Here is a 13,071-nt window from a genome sequence, read left to right on the forward strand (position 1 = left end):
GGAGATGTTGTGGACCGTTTGTAGGTTTTTTTCCCTCAGCAATAAGAGATTTGGGGAGAGGTGGATCGTGGGATAATAGCATGGAAACCTTGTTTTAAAAAAAATTATTATGGTCCTTGACCAACCATAATAATAAATACCCGATAAGACAAAGGATACATGAGTGGTGGAGAGGCGTAGAGGTGGAGTTCTCACCTCACAAGCAGGAGACTGTGAGTTCGCTCCTAGGTAACGACAGATACTTCTCTCTGGGCACAATGAGTAAATATCATCTGCGAACTCTGCATTGGCGACAGGAAGGGCATCTGGCCAGTAAACACTCAGCTCCATTCAGTTGCCCAGACTCCACCCTGATGCAAGGGATTACGGTGTCATTAAAAGAAAAGAAAAAAAAAAGAGATAGGATACATATTGTTCTTCCAGCTTGCCAGCCATCATTGTTAAACAATGATGCTATCCATCCATTAGAGCCGAGGTGGCGCAGTGGTTAGAGTGCAGCACTGCAGGCTACTTCAGCTGACTGCAGTTCTGCAGTTCGGCTGTTCAAATCTCACCGGCTCAAGGTTGACTCAGCCTTCCATCCTTCCGAGGTGGGTAAAATGAGGACCCGGATTGTTGGGGGCAATATGCTGACTCTGTAAACCGCTTAGAGAGGGCTGAAAGCCCTATGAAGCGGTATATAAGTCTAACTGCTATTGCTATCCAATCATATCCAGTTCTCTGCGATTCTGTGGACCACCTGTCTCCACATTTTCCAGTCTTTTACAGCTTCTTTCATTTCTTTTATGCTCTGGCTGGCATTGGCTTTGATTATGCCTAGCAACTGTGTTTTTTGGGTGGTCCTATTTTCTTTTATCACTGACCATTCTGAGCAAAACTGCCTTTTCCAATGAGTTTGATTGCATGACATGGCTGAAATAAGTAAGGTGGAATTTTGAGATTTTGCCTTTCAGCAATATGTCTGGTTTTATACACTCCACAGTACATGCTTGTTGTCACTTTTGCTGACCAAGGAGTGTGAGGAGCCTTCTCCAGCACCACATCTCAAACAGACTAATTTTCTTCCTGCCTTTTTTTATAGTCCAACTTTCACAATCGTAAGTAGCTGTGGGAAACCTGATGGTGCAGTCTAATCTGCATTTAGTTGCCAGACAATTCATGCTCATCATTGCTGTGTGACCCAGTACAATTTAACTCTATTCCTATGTCTGCGCTCACTGCTTTGATCAATGTGTGATCCTAGAGAAGTGTACTTGCACACTTTTAATCTCTTCATTGTCAATTGTTATTTTGACATGTTCATTCCTCACAGTGGTCATTAGCTTAGTCTTTTTAATGTTCAGGGAGCGGTCAAATTTCTTGCCCTCTTTTTTAATCCTTTGGACTTTCTTTCAAGCCCTCTTTGGTTTCTGAAAGTAGAGTTGTGTGGTTGGCATTTCAAAGATTGTTGATATTTCTTCCTCCAATCTTTACCCTGATTTTTGATTCTTCAAATTCCAGATTCCTTATGATCATTTTGACATACAGGTTGAATACCAAAAGTGAAGGAATGCTACCTTGCTACACTTCTTTCTCTATCTTGAACAAATGGTGTTCACACAATGGTTTCCGGATCTGTGGACAAGGGACTACATCAATTTGACCAGATGTGTTGGCATCCCCCAGTCTTCTAGGACAGAAACCCCCAACCTTTTGGGCACCAGGGACTGGTTCCATGGAGAGAGGTTTTTCTGGGGACCAGAGGCGGTGTGGTTTCGCGTGCTGCCTGCCTCCCATGATGGGGCTTCGCTTGTTTGCACGGCCCAGTTTCTGGCATGCCGTAGACCAGTACAGGTCCACGGACTGCGGGTTAGGGACCCCTGTTTTAGGACTCTAAAGCACATCATGATTGATATAATTGAAGGTTTTCTTGTAGTAAATAAAGCAGATGTAGATGTTCCTTTGATATTCTTGAGATTTTTTTCATGATCCAGAGTAATTTGTAATGTAGTTGCCAGTGCCATGGTCCCTTCTGAAACCAGCTTGAATATCTAATAATTCCTTTTTTGATGGATGGCACCAGACACTATTGTATGATCTTGTTGGGAGAATTTCCCTTTTCTTTCGAACTGGGAAAAGTGTGCAAGTGATCAAGATGCCAGATGAATTGCTGGTAAGGAGGTCTCTTTTTTTATTATTCCAGAAACAATAACAGTTTGTTTTGGGAGTAGCTGGCCATTGACTGGTACATTAGTGAGATTTTTATGGGATTTGAGGCCCTTTGTGTTATGTTTGTGAAGGAAATGTGAGTGTGATGTATGATTTTATGACCAGAGGAATGAGGAGAAATATCTTGCTTGTTATCTTCCTTATCAGTAAGAGGTTTTTCTCTGGGGCATATGGTTCTTATCACCCGTCCTCCTTGAATGTAAGGAATTTGGGCATAGGTGTGAAATTCCCATGCCTTTTAATCTAGTTCGTTTTCTGTAATCAGTCTCTGGCTGCCTACGATCTCAGTGCTTTGAGGAATCCCAGCACTTTGAGTTTTATTGCCATTCTCTGGCCTTTTGAGGTCACGTGGTATCTCTGCCTTAATTGATCAATGAAACAACATATCTTATGAATGGAGGCAAGATCTCTCCAGCAATAAGCATTTCTGGCAGTTGGCAGTGAGTGGTTTAAAGGAAAAGGGAGAGACAGGTATTTTCCCATGGATTTCTTCTCACTTAGGGAATTTTTCAATGGGATCTAACTTGTTTGGGGGTGGTGGTGTTTCAGAATAAACTCTACAATCTTAAGGAGAAACTTGCTAGAATGAAGGATGATGGCAGTTGTGAAATAATTGCAGAAAATCCTTGGAGTCAACAAACACTGCTCATTTCCAATTCTGCGGCTTTGTATATGTTCCCAAAATTTTCCGGTACAAAGCTGTGGTGGTTATGTGTGAAACAGGTCTAAGAAATTCTACAGTCTTGGGATTTTGGGGCCAGTTGGTTCATTGCCTACACAACATCTTCCTGAAGGATGACCGATTCTATTTCTGCTTCCCTTTCCTCATTATTCTGAGCAAGTTGAGCCTCTTTGTTGCTAGTATACAGCTCTTCTGTTTATCCTCACCATCTTAACACCTTAGTGCTCAGACAGTTCTTACTCTTGCTAGTTTTTGAAGACGTTTTTATGGGCAGTAAATGATGTTCAAATCCTTGTGGAAATGCTTTCCTGGTGTAGCCTTTCGGGCAATCATCTTACACTTGCTTGGAAGTGAAACTTTGTTGCCTTTCCTTGATGCGCTTTGGAAATTTGCTTTTAATTTCTTTGCTTTCTCCCATTTATCTGCTGCTTTGGCTGCTTCTCTTTGCTTGGCTGTCCTGATGGTTTCACTTGAGAGACACTTGCATTTATCTCCAGCTTCTTGCTTGTGTATGCTCAATTAAATGCAAATTTCTATAAGAGCAACAGCACGGAAGCTCTTTGTCTTTTTGAAGATAACATATATCATATATGATTTCTCTAGAATTCAGAATCCCACATTTGATATTTAAAAGCCAATTTAGTGCTATCTAGAACATAGAGATATTAAAACCAAAGGTAATTCTGTAAGACGCCCCTGCATTTCTTCTAAGAAGAATCAAAATTAATGAAAAATAGAGCTGTTAATCTGTGACAAGGAATACATAGCCTATAATTAAATAAATGGGCCCATGCCTACATTGGGTTGCAAACTATAAATAGGTTTTCATTCAATATTCTCAAAATCAATTGAGATGATAATGTCTAGGAATTTTGATTGAGCTACTACTCTGGCTTCAAATATCACAATTGTAGATGGTATATGATGATCACTACTAGTATGACAAGCTAGGAATATCTCAACTGTAGATTAGTTTACAATTGCCGTAAGATGCTAAGGTATTTTAAAATATTAATTACCAAGGGACAAAGATGGTGATAGTCACAAAAAGATCAACCTGACTCACTTCTATTATCTAAAATACTGTTCTCTTCTCCCTCCCCCATTTAAACAGCAAAACCCTTTTCAGTTCTGTTCCCATTTATTTGCCATCTATGTATTTGGAAACCCAGAAGAATCTACAGAGTAGCTTCTGGCTGGCAGAAGTTGCTAGTTTGTTTACATGCTAGCCAGTATACATCATGAGGAGGCGAACTAGCTGATTTTTTAAAATATAAATGATGCTGTGCTTTAATGGTTAGATGACCTAGACCATGGGTGTCATGTTGCCATTATGTGATGTATCATGGTGTGTTTTCCCTTCACAGAGCTGGGGTTGGCGTGGCCTGTGTATGCCGCATCTAGCTCCTTGGCCACGAGTTTGACACCCCTGGACTAGACATTGATATCTGAACATAGATCTTTTTATCATTTATATTTTATTGGGTTCTACTAATCTAGTTGAAATGTTAATTTATATTGCTAGTCCATGTATGATGTGTCATACACTAAATAAATAAATGCCATCTATGTTAGGTTGATCTTTTTGTGACGTTCACCATCTTTATCTCTTGGTAATTAATGTTTTAAAATACATTTGCGTCTTGTAGCCAGATTGGGTGGGCAAAAGTTACTACTAGTTTGTAGTAGTCAACCTTTCAACTGTAGAATTAACAAAAAAAAAAAATAGAGAGACAGATATTATCAACATTTAATTCCTTTCCATATTTATATAGGAAAGGCTGTAAATATGAAGAGTAGAGTAAATAGAATTCTTTATTGGCCATGTGTGATTGGACACACAAAAGGAATTTGTCTTTGGTATGTATGCTCTCAGTGTACATAAAAGATATAAGTGATAAATCATGATCATAGTAATAAATATATTCATCATGAATCATAAGATACAACACTTAGTGATAGTCATAGGATACTGAATAAGCAATCAACAAAAATCATAGTAGGAAACTAAATAAAACAATATAAATTGTAAGGATACTAGCAACAAAGTTATAGTCATAAGTAGAAAAGGAGCTAGGTAATAGGAAGGATGAGAATAATAATACAGTCTTAGTAAATAGTTTGACAGTGTTGTGGGAATTAGTTGTTTAGCAGAGTGATGGCAGTGGAGCTTCTTAATTATTTACACTGCCTCAATTGCTAGACCATAGTTGATGTTATTCCCTATTACTGGGATCATCCATTTTCAAATAAAAATAAATCTGTCTTTAAGATATTTGGGCCAAACCAAAAAAACAAACAAAAAAAACCCGCTGCAAATCAACACATCTATCTTTAGATTGTCACATAAGGATAAAATTAAACCCATCACTTTTAGGGTGACTATTAAAATGTGACTGTAAACATCTGTTGGGCTGATGTTGCTGTTAAAAATCTCAGCTAAAATTAGAGAACTATTCATTGAGGCAAAACAATAATACCTCTCCAGTTTGCCCTAGATTCTCTCCGTTCTGCAGTCATTGCTGGAGAAAATAAATATTAATATTCAAGTCACTTCAGGATTTAAACATATACCAGAATTAAAGTTATACCACAGAGAATGTAAAATGAGGATTGAATTGAAAATTAAATCTATAAATATAAAAGAGGCCTCACTTTTCAGCCCTTTTTCAGTTCCATCCAGAGAGAACAAGTCGATTCACTTCAGTATACTGTGGTTTTGCAGAAACTCATTCTCTTTTATATCTGGGTATTCACTATGTTAGTTTCTATATGTCAGGAAGTTTGCATAAATCTTTCTTGAGCTACACCTAGGAATTGTATAGTTTCTTAGAACAGATTCTTGCTGGCCTCCCTGGTTTGAGGATTCCAGAAGCAAAGGGGACTCTGTAAAGTTTAGTTTTGTTAATAATAGTTTCCAAGTGCTTTGACTACAGCCTACATATTTCTTGTATGTCTAAGTCTCTCTAGCTTTAGTACGATTTCCACTTCCTCATCTTCAATAAGGAATACAAACAGTTAATTGGTCTCATTTCTTTGCCAGTTGACTTAACAGTTGTTTGTTTAATGACAGCTCTAAGTTATTGATAGTCTTGGAAAAAGTAACTTACGGACTGTCCTACCACCCCCACAACCATGTGATTGCAATCCAGACACTTTGCAACTGGCTTTTCTTTGCGATGGTCTTGTGGGTCACATGACCACAATTTGTGACCTTCCCAGCTGGTTTTTGGCAAGTCACTTGGGGAAGCTAGATTCACTTTATGACCACACTGACCTACAATGGAAATTGTGGCCCCAGTTGTGGTTGTAAGTCGAAGATTACCTGTACCTACAGTTTTCTTTAATAAAAAACAGTCCATCGATTTTTATTTGATGATGAGTTTGTCACAGGTAAGTTCTCAAAATATTAGCTTCTTCTGTGAGCTCTTTACTTCTCAGTCAAATCAATTGAACCTTTTTTTTTTTTTTTTTTTTTTTTACATGCAAATAAAACTGGGAGATGGTTGGCCCACAAAATAAGAAAGGAGAAGGTCAAAAGAATTATTAAACAACTGTATGACGAGGAGGGGAATCTGAAACAAGAAATAGGAGAAAAGAAAAAGATAGTACAGAACTATTATAGGAAACTATATAAACAAGACGAAATTAATGAACAGGACATTAGAAAATACCTTATAAAGCAGAAGCTTCCAGTCCTGTCGGAGGAGATGAGAGAGATGCTCGATAAAGAAATTACACAAGAAGAACTGAAAAAGGCCATTCAAAAACAAAAAAACAATAAAACACCTGGGCCGGATGGGCTCCCGTCGGAAATATATAAAAAACTTCAAAATACCATAGAAGACAAATTATTAGAACTATGTAATGATACATTGCAAAATGGTAGGGTCCCAAAATCATGGGGGGAAGCTTACATTACCCTAATACCAAAGGAAGAGGCGGACAGTAGCAAGGTCCAAAATTATAGACCCATATCCCTGTTAAATGCAGATTACAAAATCTTTGTATCAATATTGGCGGAAAGACTAAAAATAATATTAAATCAAAGTATCCATTCGGATCAAAACGGCTTTCTCCCAAAAAGACATATTAGAAACAATACAAGAATAATAATGGACACCCTGGAATTCTATCAAACAAGATCCGAGAAACAACTCGCATTAATCTTTGTCGACGCTCAGAAAGCCTTTGATAACCTAGATTGGAACTTTCTAATCACTCAACTAAAAATGATGAAATTTGGCGATAAATTTATTAAGATTATAGAATCTATATATTCACGGCAATCTGCAAATATTATAGTCAATGGGGAACTAACGGAGAGGATACAAATTGGAAAGGGTGTTAGACAAGGGTGCCCGCTCTCCCCACTACTATTTATTACGTCTCTAGAGGTCCTTTTAAATCGGATAAGATCAAATCAGGAAATTAGGGGCCTGACCATAAAAAAAGAACAATATAAAGTACAGGCCTTTGCGGATGACATGGTCTTTATCGTGGAAGACCCCTTACTTTCAGGACCGAATTTGATGAAGGACATTGAGAACTTTGGGTGTGTGGCCGGTTTAAAAATAAACAAGGAAAAAACAAAAATGATTATAAAAAATTTCCCCAAAAACCAGATTGGAGAACTAGAGGAAACAATGGAATTAAAGGTAACTAAAAAAATTAAGTATTTAGGGATCTGGCTGTCTGCGAAGTGCTCTTCCATAAAAGAAGACAACTATGATAAGTTGTTACAGAATACCCAAAAGGACTTAAAAACCTGGTCAAAACTACAACTATCACTGATGGGAAGAGTCGCAGTAATTAAAATGAATGTTCTCCCAAAAATCCTCTACCTATTTCAAACGGCACCGGTTAAGCTAGGGGAAAAATTTTATAATGATTTGGACAAAATGATTCGAAACTTTATATGGAATGGTAAAAAGCCCAGAATAAAATATATGCACCTGCAGGATAAAAGAACTCAAGGGGGAATGGGATTACCGGAATGGAAAACATATCATCAAGCAGCAACAACTATGTGGATAAAAGAATGGGTAATGTTAGCTAATAAAAGAATCTTAACAATAGAGGGCCACGACCTGCAATACGGGTGGCACAACTACTTATGGTGCGAGGGAAATAAAATCCACAATTATTTTAGTAGTCACCATTTAAGGGGGGTATTGATCAAGGACTGGCTCGAAATTAGAAGGAGATACTATACGCAACTACCTAAATGGATATCTCCGACGGAAGCCCTGATATACCCGAATTTGATAAACTTGGATAAAATTGTTACCTACCAACAGTTGCTAGACGACCAAAACAAACTAAACCCCAGGGAAAATTTGGCTGATAAGGGAATAAACATCGATTGGTGGCCATATCTTCAAATTCAAAACAAACATAAATTCGATCTAGCACAACCTGGCTTCCAGAACAAGAACCAGGAATTAGATAAAATTTTAATTGGACCAGATGAGAAATTAATTTCAAAAATATACAACTGCTTACTGATTTGAAAAACGGAAGCAGAAAGAGTAAAAGAAGTCATGGTAACCTGGGCCCAAAACATCGGCCACTCAATAGATCTAGACGACTGGGAAAGAGTCTGGGAATGGAATCTAAAATTGACAAAGTCGACGGCCTATAAAGAAAATATATATAAAATGTTCTACCGCTGGCATCTTCCACCGACAAGACTGGCGAAAATGTCTTCAAAAGTTTCAGCCATATGCTGGAAATGTAAAACGGTGCTGGGCACGTACTACCATATGTGGTGGACGTGTCCGGTAGCCAAAGCATATTGGAAGCAAATACTAGGATGGCTGAATGGAATCCTGTCAATTAAACTATGCTTTAAGCCGGAAACTTTCTTATTAGGAATAATAGATCAAAAAATTTGCAAATCTGACCAATACCTCCTAGTCCATATTCTGACAGCGTCAAGGATTGTTTACGCACAGTGCTGGAAGAGTGAAAATGCCCCCACCAACACTATGGTGATGAATAAAATTTTAGAACTAGCAGAAATGAACAGACTGACGATGCGAATTAATGACAAAGAAGACACAGACTTTTATACAGTCTGGGAGAAGCTATACAAATGGCTTGATGAGTCAGTGAAGACCTAGACATAAAAAGAGATAGCTAACTAACCTATCACGATTAAACCAATAACTCAAATGAACAATATACAACAACTGAGAGATAAACGAAAGGAGAAATGTATCAGGGGCGAGAACCCACCGTCGAGCAATTTTGTCACGCTACAATGCTGGGAAAACTTTAAAAAGCTGATAGGAAATTCGCTATAATTACCTGCATGAAATTAGTGATCAAACTTCATTTTAGATGAGGCGAGAAGACGTATAATCCTTGCCTCTTCAAGCAAGGAAAGGGAAAGAGAACCAGATTGTCCTCAGCAGAGGAAAATATGCAAATGTAACAAAGGTTAGAAGGGAGGGAAGGAGGATAGTAGGGAAGTCAGGATGGAGAGGAGAAAGGAGAGGAATAGGAAAGGCAGAAGAAGGGGGGAAGAAAGAGGAGGAAGAGAAAGAAGAGAAGGGAAAGAAGGTGGGAAGAAAGAAGGAGAGAAGAAAGAGAAGAAACTGGGGGAGGAAGGAGGGAGGGAAGAAGAGAGGGTAGTAAAGAGGGAAAGAGGGAGGGAAAGAAAGAGAGAAGGAGAGTTGAAAGGAAGGAGGGAAGGAGGGAGGAAAGGAGGGAGATTAAGAGAAAAGGAAGGAGGAGGGAAAGAGGCAGGGAAGGAGGGAAGGTATGTGTGAAGGAGGGGGGGAGCGAGGGAGGGAAAGGAGGGGGAAGGAAAGGAGAAAAGGAGAAAAGAAAGGAGGGAAGGCAGGGGAGAAGGAAGTAAGGGGGGAGGGAAGAAAAGAGGGAGGGAAAGATACCTAACCTTTGATGTTTATAATGATTTGATAGTATGGGAATATCTCGAAATGTAGTTGTATTGTTTGTTACAAGTTATGGATGTTGTATTTTCTTTTTACCAATAAAATCTTAAAAAAAAAAAAAAAAAACAATTGAACCTTGTTGACATTAGTTTTGCCATTTGAGGCTCACTATTTGAGTGAACATTGCTCTAGGCAACCACTACTGGCTTCCAGCAAGCAAAGTAAATAGGGAAACGAACTGGAGGTCAAAATGGATCGTGTGATTATGGGATGCTGGGTTCACATAGAATTCATCTAATGAGGACACCAGAAATTGCCCTAACTGTCACTGTAAGTTGAGCCGGTCATGGGATATCATGCTTTATGATGGTGCCACTTAGCAGTGGAGTTGCTGGTCCCAATTATCATTGTTAACCAAGGACTACCTGTGCTAGATTTGGAGCAGTTTTCAAATAATGTGTCTGATGTGGGGCCTTGTAGTGATCTATTGTGGAGATTACCAGGGCCTTGACTCGCTCGATCAAGATGGAGTTATAGCTGGCATTTCCTGCCATGTGAATTCCCAGAAGCCAAACTGAGACAGGATGAATCCCCAGAGGGCAAAACTGGTTCTTTAGTGCAAGTGTTTTCAGAATACGTAAAATGTGATTTTCTGGGACAGATTAATGGCATTCTTAAATTAGTTTATTTCAGACCCAAGATTAATTGTAGCTTATATATATATATATGAGGCTGAGCCGAGGTGGCGCAGTGGTTAAATGCAGCACTGCAGGCTACTTCAGCTGACTGCAGTTCTGCAGTTCAGCTGTTCAAATCTCACCGGCTCAGGGTTGACTCAGCCTTCCATCCTTCCGAGGTGGGTAAAATGAGGACCCGGATTGTTGTTGGGGGTGATATGCTGACTCTGTAAACCGCTTAGAGAGGGCTGAAAGCCCTATGAAGCGGTATATAAATCTAACTGCTATTGCTATTGCTATTGAACTGCTACATTAGTTGACATCTTGAGTCAATGCCCTAATCATGGCAAGGAATGGCTTTGAAACAGAGGGCCTTGTGCCCTATTTAATCCAAACTGGGGGAAATGGCTGCTTATCTAAAGGTATTTTAGAAACAGGTAATTTTCGACTTACAACAGTTCATTTCGTGACCGTTTGAAGTTACAACAGCATTGAAAAATGTGACTTATCACTATTTTTCACACTTAAAAACCATCACAGCATCGCCATGATCATGTAATCAAGATTCAGATGCTTGGCAACTGACTCATAATTATAGGTTGCAATGTCTCGGGTGCCATGTAAATTGCCTTTTGGCAGGCAAAATTAATGAAGAAGCCAGATTCACTTAACCATGTTACTAACTTAACTGCTGTTAAGCAGGACAAAACTCACTTAACGAATGTCTCACTTAGCAACAGAAACTTTGGGCTCAATTGTGGTCATACATCGAGGACTACCTGTACTAAAGGATTCTAAATTGGTCTCTCTTGTTTTTGGCTCTTTCTCTAGATTATGGAGGTCTACAGCCTGGGTGGTGTGCAGCCCCTCTCTCAGTTGGACAGCGTCTTGCGAGAATTCTTGGCTGAGCTGAATGAGATCCCTCTCCCTGCTCATTGGGAGGTGCTGCCTCTGCTTGGCAGCCCAGACCTGCGTCTCGTCCAGCGCTCGAAACATTCCACCATGTCTGCTGCAGTCATTCACATCCGCCCGGGCCTTTTTTTCCACGTGGTAGTGCAAGATCTGTTGGTGCCTCAGGAACATAAACTTTATGCCAGCCACCCGGCCCGCCTGACCACGGTTGATGAGGTGGTGGAACTGATCTGCGATCTGGAGGCCTACCAACTTTGTTTGGGTTGGCCTGCAGGGTGGCATGCTAGACAACGCTCTGAGACTTGTGATATTCTTGTTCATTCAGGCTGCTGCCCACAGTGCCGGCTCAACCCCTGGCCATCAGGAAGCGGCACTCACTGAGAACCAAGCTGGGCAAGGAATTTGGAGACAGATTCACAGCCCTACTGGCCTGACAATGGGCAGTTAATTGAAGTTTAATTTTGACACTGGACATGGCTTGGATTTCTAAATGGATAATTCCTTGCCATAAATAGCTTTATTCTCCCCCCACCCCCATGTTGAATAGCTTGGCACAAAAAGATATATTCCACCTTCTTGTCTTCTTTCTGATTTTTTCCCCTGGCAACTTGCTTCTGCTTCTGTTCAGAGAGGTTTCTTTTGATGACTAAACTCCAGTCTTGCTTTAGTCATTTACTCATTTCCTGCTAGAGAAGTACCGGGTGGACAGTGTGTATCACGGCAACTTGGGCTGACCACCAGTTCTGTGCACTTTTAAAACTTTTTATGTGTTTGGCCATGTAGTATTATAGTATTATAGGTTGATACAATGGGCATGTGGAGATGGGCAATGCATCCATTTGGGATTCTCCACTCTCCTGGAGAATTTTACATCTACAGTATGATCTTCACCAGACCCAGGAAGAATGGGATTTTATAATATAATTTCCTTCTTCAAACAAATCCTTATGGTCTACACATTTTCCCAGATTTGTTTAGAACTTGAACTGTTGCCTCAAACATGTTTTCCTTTGCTTCGTGCTGTGGGGTTTGGATGGGGAATTCTGTTTTGAGGATCTGTGAGATTTTGCTCTGGGGAGCCGGAAAGGCCCCGCAAATGGTGCCTGAGAAGAAGTTGGTGAGCTGCCATTCTATATGCTGAGAGATCCCAGCATGTTCTGTTCAGGGAAGTTCTACAGAAGCCATAGCTGTATGTCACTTGCTAATTTGTGGTTTTGTTTCATGTCTTCCTTCAGTGTAGTTGGTGGCAGTGGTAGCAGCAACCTCTATCTGCCCTCCCCTATGCCTTTTACAGTCAGTCTGACTTTCATGATGTGCGATATTTTTCTTTCCGAAGAAAAGAATGAAACTATCCTCAAAGAAATAACAAATCAGAACTGGCTTCTATTTTTTTTAACATATTAAAAATTTGAAAGAGCAAATGGTCTTTGGCTGTTCTTGTTTCTGTTCAAGGTGAGAATCCTCGGACTGGTTTGTGAGAACTTGGGGGGAAAAGAGTAGCTAAGACTTGTGTAAATTTCTTCTAAGTCTTGACACCTTTATCATTTTAGGACTGTTCATTATGTATGCAAGGGTGACTCACTGACCATCAACTCACAAATTCCCCACTGAATGCCCATGGGCTCAGAATTGTAGTGGGAGATTTTTTAGCTTACATAAAGTGGTGGCACCTCTGCTAAATCAAACTATA

The 13,071-nt window shown here is 39.7% G+C and overlaps 1 protein-coding gene across 15 annotated transcripts in view; it reads left to right on the plus strand.

Moving 5' to 3' along the window:
• Positions 1 to 12,796, plus strand: part of MBD1 (methyl-CpG binding domain protein 1) — a 72,968-nt gene extending 60,172 nt beyond the window's left edge. For all 15 annotated transcript variants that reach the window (XM_032211861.1, XM_032211862.1, XM_032211867.1 and 12 more), the window contains one exon: positions 11,301 to 12,796. In XM_032211861.1, the coding sequence (XP_032067752.1) occupies positions 11,301 to 11,762 (462 nt within the window). In that variant the 3' untranslated portion in view covers positions 11,763 to 12,796. The remainder of the gene's footprint in view (positions 1 to 11,300) is intronic.
• Positions 12,797 to 13,071: the final 275 nt, after the last annotated feature.

This window comes from Thamnophis elegans, chromosome 2 (assembly GCF_009769535.1).
Source record: "Thamnophis elegans isolate rThaEle1 chromosome 2, rThaEle1.pri, whole genome shotgun sequence".
NCBI lineage: Eukaryota > Metazoa > Chordata > Lepidosauria > Squamata > Colubridae > Thamnophis > Thamnophis elegans.